Source organism: Lactuca sativa, chromosome 9 (assembly GCF_002870075.4).
Source record: "Lactuca sativa cultivar Salinas chromosome 9, Lsat_Salinas_v11, whole genome shotgun sequence".
Lineage (NCBI taxonomy): Eukaryota > Viridiplantae > Streptophyta > Magnoliopsida > Asterales > Asteraceae > Lactuca > Lactuca sativa.
In genome coordinates this window covers 89,996,886-90,010,406 of record NC_056631.2, presented here as the reverse complement: position 1 = coordinate 90,010,406, position 13,521 = coordinate 89,996,886, and the positions used below count along the sequence as shown (strand labels likewise).

At 37.1% G+C, this 13,521-nt stretch overlaps 1 protein-coding gene across 1 annotated transcript; it reads right to left on the bottom strand.

Moving 5' to 3' along the window:
* Nucleotides 1–1,048: 1,048 nt before the first annotated feature.
* On the bottom strand, nucleotides 1,049–1,759 carry LOC122196106 (secreted RxLR effector protein 161-like). Its single transcript, XM_042898433.1, has one exon. It carries the CDS (start codon nucleotides 1,757–1,759, stop codon nucleotides 1,049–1,051), a length of 711 nt encoding a protein of 236 aa, XP_042754367.1.
* Nucleotides 1,760–13,521: the final 11,762 nt, after the last annotated feature.

The following is a 13,521-nucleotide window of genomic DNA, read 5'->3' as shown; positions in this document are numbered from 1 at the left end:
AGCACTCACAAAAGGGCTGCACCTTTTGGACTTTAGAAAATAGGGACAAAAAGAATGAACTTAAAAAGGCAAAAGCAAAACTTCTCTACCAACTTTACCCAAATCTTTACCTTGTAGGAACAAGTAAGTGATATTTGGGGTGGTTTGATATAGTGTCATTATCATCACGCAAATTTAATGAGTTATATTTTCTTATAATGTAGAGACTAGAAAACAACTAAGGAGTAAATGGAAACCCGTTAACAAAGATGATTAATTGTGGAATTACTTTTCAATGACAAAAAGCTGCAATTTTTTTTTTTTTTTTTTTTTTTGAAAATGCATGGTCATATCTAACAAATTGATCACTTTTCCGTAACATTTTAACAAAATGATGCAATAGAAAGGATAACAAGCGTCGGTATAAATTAATAAATTGATACTAAACATTTCTTTTATTTTTAATTTGAACGAGAGATTACAAAAGCCTAGATATATATAGATTGGAAAATAAGATAAACTAAGAAAACTAGATAAACTAGAAAATTTGAATAAACATAACTTAGGCAAAAAGAAACGTAATCCTATGTAGTTGCTGAAACTGCTTGGCTTCGTAATCTTCTCCTCGAGTTATCATGTCCGTTTTCTTGTGCCACTGGTGTCTTCTGTGATAATGTCGGTGCCATGTATCTAGCATATAACCCTGTTCAGCACCAAAAAACCAAACATGTGGAAATAGATTTACATTTTGTTAGGGAACGTGTTGCGATTGGTCATGTGCGTGTTTTGCATGTTCCATCAGCATATCAGTTTGCAGACATATTTACAAAGGGCTTACCTACTCAGTTATTTCTTGATTTTAGAGATAGTTTGAACATTAGGGATCCCCCGGTTCAAACTACGGGGGTGTGTTGAATAGATTATATTTTTTGGTTGTTTTATTTCCTTTTGTATAGTATAGGGGCCCTTGTGTAATATGTATCTTATATATATACGTAACCCTAACAGTGAGGTTTTCTGTAATCCTAAACAACTCCAACACTCCCTCTCAAGTTGGACTGTGAAGATTTCAAACACCCAACTTGCTACGTAAACTTTGAAAACGTTTTGCACCAAGGGCCTTTGTAAAAATATTTGTTGGTTGTAACTCTGAACTAATAGCATAAGTCTTTATTTCTCCACTATTGACCCGTTCACGGACGAAATAGCAATCCATCTCAACATGCTTAGTCCTTTCATGATAAACGGGGTTAGCAACTATGTGTCTTGCTGCTTCATTATCACACATAAGGGGAGTAGCTTCACTTTGAACTGTATCCAAGTCAAGAAGTAACCATCTTAACCATAAAACTTCACAGACGGTAGTAGCAATGGCTCTATATTCCGCTTCAGCAGAAGAACTAGACACCACACTTTGCTTCTTTGTTCTCCATGAAACTGGAGCACCTCCGAGACTGATGTAGTAACCTGTACATGAACGCCTAGTAGTGGGACAACTCATCCAACTGGCGTCACAATAGGCTTCAAGAGTCAAACTTCCAGACGAAGGTAACAATAAACCTTGTCCAGGAGTAGACTTCAAGTAACGCAAAACTCTCATGGCAGCATTCATATGAGACTGTCGAGGATTGCTTAAAAATTGACTAAGCTGATTTACACTAAAGGATATGTCTAGTCTCGTCACAGTAAGATACAATAGTCTCCCAACTAACCTTCGATATTGTGAAGCGTCAACCTCAGGACTGTCATCGTTTTTAGTGAGCTTCAAATGTTGTTCCATAGGAAAATCACTTGGTTTGCACGCTTGAACACCACAATCTTCAAGTATATCAAGTGTGTACTTTCTTTGACTTATAACAAAACCTTCCGAGGAACGTGCAACCTCAATCCCTAGGAAGTATTTGAGAGACCCAAGATCTTTAATACTGAATTGTATCTATAAACTGGTTCTTAACTTCTTTAATCTTGTCAACCTTATTTCCCATTAACAAGGCATCATCAACATATATCAAAGCAATTATGTGTGTATCATTTTCTTTGTAAACAAACATCGAATGGTCAGCCTTGGATTGTAAGAAACCATAACCAGTAAGAGCTTTAGTAAATTTTTTATACCAGTTTCTAAAAGCTTGCTTTAGTCCATAAATGGACTTCTCTAATTTGCATACACGAGTTTCTTCTATATTCTTGAATCCTTGAGGTATCTTCATGTACACTTCTTCTTCAAGATCACCATGGAAAAACGCATTATTTACATCAAGTTGGTGCACTTCCCACCCTTTCTTCGCAGCAACGGACAAAGCACACCTTACTGTCACCAACTTTGCAACAGGAGCAAATGTTTCGTGAAAATCAACACCTTCTATTTGCGTATATCCTTTCGCAACCAGACACGCTTTATATCACTCCACTTCTCCATTTGGTTTGTACTTTATCTTATAAACCCATTTAGATTCTATAGCTTTCTTTCCTGGGGCAGTTTGGTAATAGTCCACATCTTGTTCTCTTCCAAGGCTTTTATTTCTTTCATCATAGCTTCCTGCCATTTTGGATATTTACTAGCCTGTGCAAAACTCTCAGGCTCATCAAGTGAAGTGATGGCTGCCAAGAAAGCTCGATGATCATTAGAAAACTTATTATATGAAACATATTGAGAGAGAGGATATATTGTATGAGAACTTTATTCAAGAGCGGGTAAGGAATCTTGAAGAGATGGTGGTAAGTTTGTGACATATTCTTTCAAATGCTTGGGCTGAAATCTAATCCGGGTACCATGTCGAAGTGATTGACCCTGATTATCAGACCTATCATTAGTTACTGGTGATTTTGGAGAATTATTATCAGGTTATTCATCATTTACTGTGGTTTCTGAATCATTGTTGCCTGATCGTTGTGTCTCATCATTAACTTCTATATTGTAATCCCAATTTTCATTTGTCTCTTCATTTGTGTTGCTTTCAATAACATCTCTCCGTTGGTACTCGTCATCAAAATTTGGTATTTCTTCCAAAGCATCAACCATATACTCATTATTAATTTTTTTTGTGACCTTCATAATCTTCTCCAAATGGAAATTTTGTCTCCACAAAAGTCACATCTCGGGTGGTATAAATCTTTTGGTTTTTAAGATCATATAACCGGTAACCCTTTTGCCCCATTGGATAACCAATAAAAACACATGGTCGTCCTCATTCATCAAACTTATCACCTGCTTTCATGTTATCGTGAGCATAGGCAAGACATCCAAAAACCTTAAAATGATCATAGGATGGTATCCTTTTAAGTAAAATCTCATGTGGAGTCTTGTTTTCAAGAATTGGAGTTGGCAGTTAGTTTATAATATATGTTCTTGTCATTACGCATTCTCCCTAAAATTCAATGGGTAGTGATGTTTGGAATCGTAAGGCTCTAGCCATTTCTAACAAGTGCCTGTGTTTTCTTTCCACCACACCATCTTTCTGTGGTGTATAAGCACATGAAGTTTCAAGAATGATTCCTTTTTCTTTATAAAACTTAATCATGTGTCGAGATTGAAACTCGGATCCATTATCTGTTCTTATACGTTTGATATGGTTTTCAAATTGAGTTTCAATCATTTTATAAAATGTTATCAAATGTTGTGAAGCTTCTGATTTGTTTTTCATAAGGTATACCCATACTCCACGACTGTAATCATCAACGATAGAAAGGAAATAATGAGAACCATCAAGTGAAGCATGCTTGTAATGACCCCAAATATCAACATGAATTAACTCAAAACTTTTACTCGTTTTTGAAAAACTAGTAGGAAAAGGTAATCTACTTTGTTTTGCCCTAATACACGAATCACAAAATTTGTTTGGTGTACTAATTTTCCTAATTGTTGTATTTTCTTGAGAACTCCCTCTGACGCGTGACCCAACCTTCTGTGCCAGATCTCATGCTTCGTTAATATCATCATCGCCACCCTTTGTCTTTTGAATGGTTGGAGATAGTACAGCTCATCTCTTTCCTTACCCGTCCCAATTAGGTTCCTCGTATGTAAGTCCTATATGAAACAGGTTTTAGGCAAAAAAGTTAGTGAACATTGTAAGTCATTTGCGAGTTTACTAACAGATAGTAAATTGCACTTGAATATGGGCACATTTAACACACTTTTCAAACCAAAACCATTTGGTATATGTATGTTACCAACTCCTTCGATGTTGACTGTATCCCCATTGGGGATTGTAACAGATGTGCTATTTAGATCTTCTTTCATTGTTTTGAATAATGCATTGTTGTGAGTAACATGTTCACTAGCACCAGAATCTATAATCCATTCATCATGAGTTTTAGTTTTACCTGTCATGTTTACAGTGGGAGTTGTTTTAGTCTCACGGATCATCTTTATCAGCTTCTCATATTCACCTTTTGTAAGACCAAGGCCTTGAATTTGTGGATCTTCAGTAGTAGTGGTTGTTGCACGTGGATGCACCTGTGGTTGCACCTTTGTTTTTCCAGCGGAAGTCTTTGTGATTGGTGTTCTTGGTGTCCACCATTCTGGGTATCCAATGTAACGCCCGCAAATCTGGGCTAGTCAAATTAGAGGCAATAGGGGTCGAAAACGACTTTTCGACAAAAGATTATTTAGAATAAATAATCTTAATCAAGTTGTAGAGTATGTTACAAGGTTTTCGTACATATAAAGAACGCCGAAAACCGAGTTATAACGAAGAAGTTATGACCCGTTGAAGTTTCGCGACGGGACCGGCACGATACCGAGAAGCGTAAATAGTGAATTTACGATAGAGCGAGATTTAGCCTTAGCGATCTAAACGAAAGTCGTAGAATATGTTAAACTAAGAACATCGATAAAAAGAACGCCCAAATCTGACTTCGTATGAGGAAGTTATGATTTTTCTAAGATTTAGCATAGCAGTGCACAGCCCGAAATCTGAATTTTAGATCGGTCGATTTTTAGCCGACGGGATCTAAATGAAAGTTGTAGTACTCGTAAATACCAACGCGTGGATATAAAGAACGTCGATAATAGAGCTCGTATGCAAAAGTTATGGACGAAGCTTAGTCCCTACTTTTCGAGCGCGGCGAATTTGATACATTTTTGTAAATACGAGATAGAATGAGAATTAGCCAACGAGGTCTAAATGAGAGTTGAAGATCTCATTAATAGGAACTCAACGGTAAAAAGACAGACAAAAATGGAGCTCGTATGCGAAAGTTATGGACGAAGCTTAGTCCCTACTTTTCAAGCGCGGCGAATTTGATACAGTTTTGTAAATCCGAGATAGAATGAGAATTAGCCAACGAGGTCTAAATGAAAGTTGAAGATCTCATTAATAGGAACTCAACAGTAAAAAGACAGACAAAAACGGAGCTCGTATGCAAAAGTTACGGACGAAGCTTGGAGACTACTTTACTATACACTTCCTATAAATACAAGGGTGAACTCCTCATATTTTCTTCACACCATAAGCCTTTCTTTCTCTCTCTAACTTCTCTCTAGCCTCCCTAAACCCCTCCCAAGTCTACGGAACCTCCCTATCACGAGAAGAAAGCCCCGGAGCGCCCGACGGCTCCGAGAAGAAAAGATTTCGGCTCGGAAACGCTGCTCCAGCGAAGCCTGGTTTTTAATAAAAACCCGCTGTAAGTGAGCTACGCCTATAGTATATTTAATATAGATTTTATTTAATTATAGTAACATTGTTAGGACCTTAAAATAATTATTTAGGCTATTATTATGAGTTATATTGAGTGTTATTTAACGCTTATATAATAGTAATAATAGGTAGACTATTAAATTAGTCTCGTCAAGCGTTAGACTAAACTCTAGTGGTAATGATACTAGGTTTCGTCAAGGGATAATTGTTTTAAGAGTAACGAAGTGCTGTCCAAGTACCGACACACCACCTTTCAGGTGAGTGCATGGTCCCTTTCATCTTACACATAGATATGAAGTATTTTATATAAACTACGTGCTATGTGTGCATATTATCTGAATACTTGCTTTCTATGCTGGTTGAACATTTTATACATGTTTTAAAGGACTTAAACTGTATACGTATCTTATATATACGAAAATATTGGGTATGAGATGGTAGATGAATGATGAGAGATAGAAGATGACGTGAGTATACATTGGCAGCTATAGACTTAGTGCCTATGGGACAAATACCGGTAGCTATGGACTTAGTACCTTTTAGACGTTGGTAGCTATGGATTTAGTACCTGTTGGGAATTGGTAGCTATGGACTTAGTACCTATTAGTTAGACGTTGGTAGCTAAGGATTTAGTACCTGTAGGAATTGGTAGCTATGGACTTAGTACCTGTTGAACATTGGTAGCTATGGACTTAGTACCTATTAGATAAAGACTGGTAACTATGGATTTAGTACCCGATGAATAGACTATAGCAGCTATGGAATTAGTGCTTTATGAACGAACATTGGCAGCTATGGATTTAGTGCCAGTCCCATAACCCTGGAAGTAAGGGACTTCGGAATAAACGAATGCAGGATAGATGACTCTTAGGTTAAATCCTTAAAGAGTAAAGAAGATAATGGGGATGAGTAATTGGGTTGATTGTTTGATTGAACATAATAATTATATTATTGTGGGTTGAAAACCCTATGTACTCACCAGGTTTCCCAACCTGACCCACTCAGTTTATGTATATCACAGGTGACGAAGTGAAGTGACATTACACTGAGAGATTTAAAAGAGATGTAGATCACTAGTGTAAATCATTGTAAGTTCTGTTTATGCTTATGTTTCGGTATTAACGATGACATCCCAAACATTTTAAAATGAAATAAATACGTTTCTTCGAAAATGTTTTAATAACGTATTTACCATGTTTTTCTGGGAACAAATTCCGCAACCTTTTTATAAAATGAAGTACTCTGATTTTTATAAAGCATAAACAAAATCGGTCTTTTCTGGCCGTGATTTTGGGGATGTCACATCCAATTAGTTCGAAGCATCCTTCCATGTTGTGTCCTGCCTTTTGACAATGGGTACACCAACGATCATCATTCCTTTTCTTATTTGTTGTTTGATTTGTGTTTCCTTTATTTCGATTCTTGGAGTAATTCTTTGATGTTTGAAACGCAACAGAGTCATTAGTAATTACACGTGAGCTTCCAATTTGCTTTTGTTGTTCATCTTGACTGATAAGGTGGAATGCAACTTTTAAGGTGGGTAGAGGATCGGTGCTTAGTATTTGAGTTCTTAGCACACTATATTCCTCACATAGCCTCATCAAGAAATCGTGTAGCCTTTCCTTTTAACGCATCACATTAATTTCTTTTGTGATATCGCAGGAACATCCTTGACACGAACAAGTTGGTGTTGGATTGATCGATCGTATCTCATCCCATATTCCTCTGATTTTTGTGTAATAAGCGGACACCTTCATGTTTCCTTGTTGCATCATAGTAACGGATCTTCTGAGTTCGTATGCTCTTGGAGCATTCTCCTTCCCAAATCTTTCTTTCAAATCTTCCCATATCTCTTGAGCAGTAATAGCAAATTTCACACTGTTCTTGATTTTTTTCCATGGAACTAACAAGCCACCCTCAAACCATAACGTTACACCTCGTCCAATTCATGACATCTTTTGATTTATCTTATGGTTTGACAAGTGAGCCATCAATGAACACGAACTTGTTTTTGGCGTGAAGAGCATCCGTCATCTCATTCATCCAATCGTTGTAGTTCCCATCGCTTAATAGGTTATCACCAACGAAGTTTAAGCCTGGATGATCATCCGATGATAGAAAGTATGGGGATGATATGTCGATGGGGTTGTCAGTCGATGATGAAGACGCAGGGGTTTCTCCTTCCGTCATATTATGCGAATCTTCATTTTATCAGAGATCTCTGCTTTGATACCATAATAAATTGATACTAAACATTTCTTTTATTTTTAATTTGAACGGAGATTACAAAAGCCTATATATATATATATATATATATATATATATATATATATATATATATATATATATATATATATTGATTGGAAAATAAGATAAACTAAGAAAACTAGATAAACTACAAAATTTGAATAAAGATAACTTAGGCAAAAAGAAACGTAATCCTAAACAACTCCAACATAAATATTTTACCCACTTTTTTTCGATGTATAATTTTTGACAAATGCTAAATTGGTCGTATGTTGGGTGATTTTGCAAGAATGTAAGGACGAAAACTGAATTCCAGTTATTTATGGAATCTTGATAGTGGAAGTAATGATTTGAATCAAAAATATTGTAAAGGTACTTCTAACTACCATCTTTACTTCCGTTTCTTTTCATTTTTTGCAATTTACCTTTTAGGGTATGTTTGTTAGATGGAATGAAATGGATAAGGTAATAGATTGAACCATTTTCATTCCTTCTCCTTTTCCATCATACCAAACACTACTTAAATATTATTTTACATTACCCTTTATTTATAACTTTATTTTATTGGTCCATTTAACATCTTTTGATGCAAAATTAGTGATTATCTTCCACAGTTTGAAGTCTCTTTGCAATATTGTTGGCTGGCTGGGATATTTGAGGATTATCAACATACAAAGGTATTATTAACTATGATGCTAATGGGGAATAGTATGGAATGAAACAGTAAACATGAAGTATGAATGGAATATAGAAATGAAAGTGAATTGGAATTGGTATTGATAAATCAATTTGAAGATTGCCCAGTGAATGATTCCTTCTCTCACTGTAACAAATCTTCAGGAGCCAATACAATTCAATACAAATTAAAACATGACATCACTCAATTATTCTATTCCTATTTATTCTCTTTCCAGCATAACCAACTAAACAACAACTTTCCCTTTTTTGCCCTTGTCCCTCTTTCTAGAATATACCAATAGTTTAGGTGTAGCATCCTTTGTGGTCCCCTCATTTCCATCTGCATCATAGTACTCCCTCCTACAACATGAGTCTTGTCCTCAAGACACAACTCATGAAACTGTCCTTGAATCATTGAAGCGTCTTCCCATATTGCCTCTTCTTCTTCCTGACCATCCCAATGAATTAACCATTGTTCGAGCTCATCTTGTTGGTCCTGTATAAGACAAGTGGCCAACACCCGTTTAGGCACGAGTATGTCATCTTGGTCTAATTCCAATTCCGGAGGCAAAACCGATTACGTGGGGAATTGAACCGCTTTTTTGAGAAGCGAAACATGAAACATGTGACGCACTTTGGATGTAGGTGGTAGATCCAATTTATAAGAAATAGGACCAACTTTAGCCGTGACTTGAAAAGGACCAAAAAATGTTGCTGCAAGCTTATGGTGGATGCGACGGGAAACCGACAATTGACGGTACGGTTTAAGTTCATATATGCCCACAGTGAAGTGAACGTCTCTGTGCTTCTTATCTACAGCTGTTTTCATAGTGGCTTGAGCTTGAGACAGATGATTGCGAAGTTGCTTTAAGGCTGCATCATGATCCTGGAGTTCTAAAGCCACTGCTGGAACACGAACTTCCCCAGGTACAAATAGGATCACACTTGGAGGTTTTTGACCATAAACAACCTCAAATGGAGAAACACCCGTGACCCATGAAAAGTATTATTATACCAAAACTCCGCCCATGGAATCCTCGAAGCCCAAGAGTGAGGTTGATCTACCGCAAAGCAGCGTAAATAAGCCTTTAGACATCGATTTATCACCTCAGTTTGACCATCAGATTCTGGATGATAATCTGAGCTCATGTTGAGTTCCATCCCTTGCAAACGAAATATTTCCTTCCAAAAATTGCTTAGAAAAAAAGGATCGCGATCACTCACGATGGATTTAGAAAATTCCGTGATGACGAACCACTTCACAGACAAATAACTCTACCATAGATTTCGCAGTATAAGGATGCTTCTGTAGAAGGAAATGATTGTATTTAGACGGTCAATCAACCACAACCAAGATTGTGTCAAAACCTTTGGATTTTGGAAGACCCGTAATGAAATCCATGGATAATTCCTCCCAAATTGCAGTCTGAATGTCCAAAGGTTGTAAAAGACCACCTGGTACTAAAGAACTAGCCCTACAGTGTTGACACACATCACAAGCTCGAACAAAAGACTTCACACGCCCAATCATACCCGACCAATAAAAATTGTTAGCAAGTCGACGATAGGTGCGATAATAACCGAAGTGCACACCGGATACTGACATATGAAATTCATGCAATAGTTCTGGAATAAATGTAAAGTTACAAGAAATAACCAATCGATTCTTTTAATAAAGAACCCCCTGTTTGACAGTAAAACCAGAATGACGTGAAGGGTTGATCACCACATTCTTGGATGATTTTCTGAATCTCTGGATCCAATTGTGCCTCCTTGATTAATTGAGCTCCTTCAACCCAAATAGGAGTAGAAATCCCCTGACAAAACTCACCCTCATCTTCGCTATGTGACAAAGCATCAACAACTCGATTTTCACGTCCTGGCTTGTAGAAGATCTTGAAATTGAAGCCAAGGAGCTTTGACACCCAATTTTGTTGATCGGAGGTTGTGATACGTTGTTAAAGAAGGAATTTACGACTTTTTTTTGTTAAACTTGGTTGTTGTAAACTTTTAGCAACATACTTTTGATGTTGTATTCGTATTGTAATTGATTTTTTAGGTTATTTTAATCTAGTTTGTTAATTTTGTTTCATTTTTTAAATCATAAAGATTTTATAAAAATAGGTTACAACCCAAAACCAATGAAACCGACCCACAAACCCAGAAACTGGAACCAAGTTAAAACTGAACCCAACAGGTTCTAAAACCCAGAAACCAAAATTTATGGGTTGCGTTCGGTTTTACCTTAAAACCGAACCAACCCAGCCCATGCTCAGCCCTGATGTACATGTGTTTCCGGTTTGCATGAGCCTTCATAATTACAACAAAATGTGACTGTCGTGATGTTCCCCATTGTCCTTACCTAATCGAAAAATAATTTCAAAATCATATCCCAATAACTTTGAAATCCATCGTTGATATTCCCCTTGCTACCAGTCATTACTCAAGCAAATATTTCACACTCTTTTGATCTGTAATCATCGTGACTCAACACCCTAACATATATCGGCGCCCGTTTTGGACTGTCATCCTAATGGCCATCAACCCATGCTTATAATACTTTAGTTGGCTCGATTTCCCAACACCTTGCTAAAATAGGCATCAAGGTTGCCTCTTACACCAGCACCGTCGCCACCCCGTGTCCGCCCTCATCTCGTGTCCCGTCGCGTCAGTTTCAATTTTGAATGTTTTAGTGAAATCCGGTAATGCCAACACCGAGACTTGAGTCATTGCATTTTGTAATTGGGAGAATGCTTGTGTAGCCTCTTTATTCCATGCAAACTTATCTTTTTTTAGGAGTTCTGATAGAGCACGTGCAATCTTGTCATACCTTTGTATGAACTTTCATTAGCAACTTATCAAACCAATAAACCCACATAAGTCCTTAACTATCCTTGGTATTAGCCACTCCAACATAGCTGAAACCTTTCTAGAATCCGCCGTCACGCCATCCCTAGTGAATGCGTGTCCCCAAGTAGTCCATACGAATCACACATTTCTTTTCGATTGCAAAAAAACCTTTCAACCCTTAGACAATCGAACACAGTCTTTAAGTACTCGATGTATTCTTTTAATGTCTTGTTGTAAACCCAAAAAAAGGACAAGAGCAGATTTTATGATGTAAGGGCGAAAAACCTTGTTCAAGAGAGATTGGAATGTGGAGGGTTTGTTTGTCAACCCGGAAATGAATAGAAGGGCAACATGCGAGATGTTCAGAAAGATTACATATATTCCCTTGCATTAGACCCTAACTATGTGACACACAATGTAAACTCCATTTTCATCAATAAAAAAAATCATATGACGACCAACACTAATTGTGGTTATTTTTCCCCCATGAAGAACTTTCTATGAATTGATACCCTTTTAAGTTACACGTGAGGAAAACATAATGTGTACCTTTTATTCTTCTAGTGGTACTAAGCCACTAAATAAACCTTCATATCAATTTTAAATACTTACCAAATTAGTTGCACATGGAGGGCGTTGCCATGATTTCCAACCACATCTCAACCTGAAACTTTTGCATACATGCATTGTTTTCATTCCTAAACTCATCCATATATTACTAACCTCTTAAGAAAGCTTGTCCTACTAAGCACACCTAATGCAACAAAAGAATTTAATAGCATTGATATGCAATCCTTAATTTGGTTATCGAAAAACTCATCAAAAAGAACATAAGAAACCCCATCTTTGCTGTAGTTTTTTATGTGATAAATTAATACCTACCCACCTTCACCCCCACCACCCTTACCTTACACAGTGGTGGAGCCGGTGAGTATGGAGTGGTGACCATACACCCCACTTGGCTGTGAGACATCTACTATATTGTATATATGTAAATATTTTTTTAACTTAATAATCCCCTCTTGATATTACCTGACACCCACTAACTAAATTGATTTGAAAACTTTCACACTCCTATATCCTTTCTCTTTACGTAAGTGTTTTATATGAGGTGATTTTTCAAGCAAAGATCTTTCACACTCCTCTTGAGATTGTCGGAAAAAAGACCTCAAGAATCCCTAACTATCCTCCCACTAACAATAGTAAAAAAAATAACTAGACACAAGAATATACATGGAAACTCTAAAACCAGAAAATAAAACATTGGACTGTAGAGAGAAATATTCATTATATGATAAATTGTTACAATTAGATATACTAATATCTTAAGCTGCCCCAAAAATACAATTACACTCCCCCAAAGTACTAACTAACACTTTCTACACTCTAAAAAGAAGAGAAGATGAAAGAACCAAACACTTCAAGTGTATGTTGGTTGGGGTGCTTTGAAACCAAAGTCTTGGACTCTATTTATAATATCGGAGTCCTCCCAATCTTTCATCCTTGCAGTAATGTGGGGTAGGGACACTATTTACTCTTTAGCCATCAATCTCAACAATCTTCACCTTGGATAAATGAAGGAAAACCACAACTACATAAAAGGAACATCATTTTAACCGACAATCATAATTCTAAAAACATACAATTATCATACTTAACCATAAATGTAACGTCCCAAAATTCAAGACTAAAAATTTCTTTTAAGAAAACATTACTTAAAGCAAAATCGTCAATCCAAAACATAATCAGAGTATTAATTCCCAAAACACATGTTCATTATCAGAGTAAAACGTTCCCAGGCTGTCTAGTCTATGGTGTGTGCCATGCGATCACCCCGAGCTCTCCCCTCCACTACCGGAAGTACCTGAAACCAAAACTGAAAACCGTAAGCACGAAGCTTAGTGAGTTCCCCAGATACCGCATACCATACAAACCATTCATAGCCAAGAACCATACATAACCGACTTATCCATAATCAAGTAAGGTGCTATGTGCCAAACATAGTCTTGCCATTATGCCACGGGCCACGCGTGGTCTTCCTGGTCAAGCCTGGGCCACTCCCTGGGTCTTACAGACAAGTGCCAAGGGCCACCCCCTGGTCTTACAGACATGTGCCAAGGGCCACCCC

Bases quoted from the DNA above. Each gene is read 5' to 3' on its own strand.
- LOC122196106 (XM_042898433.1), bottom strand. From the start codon at position 1,759: ATGGAACAACATTTGAAGCTCACTAAAAACGATGACAGTCCTGAGGTT.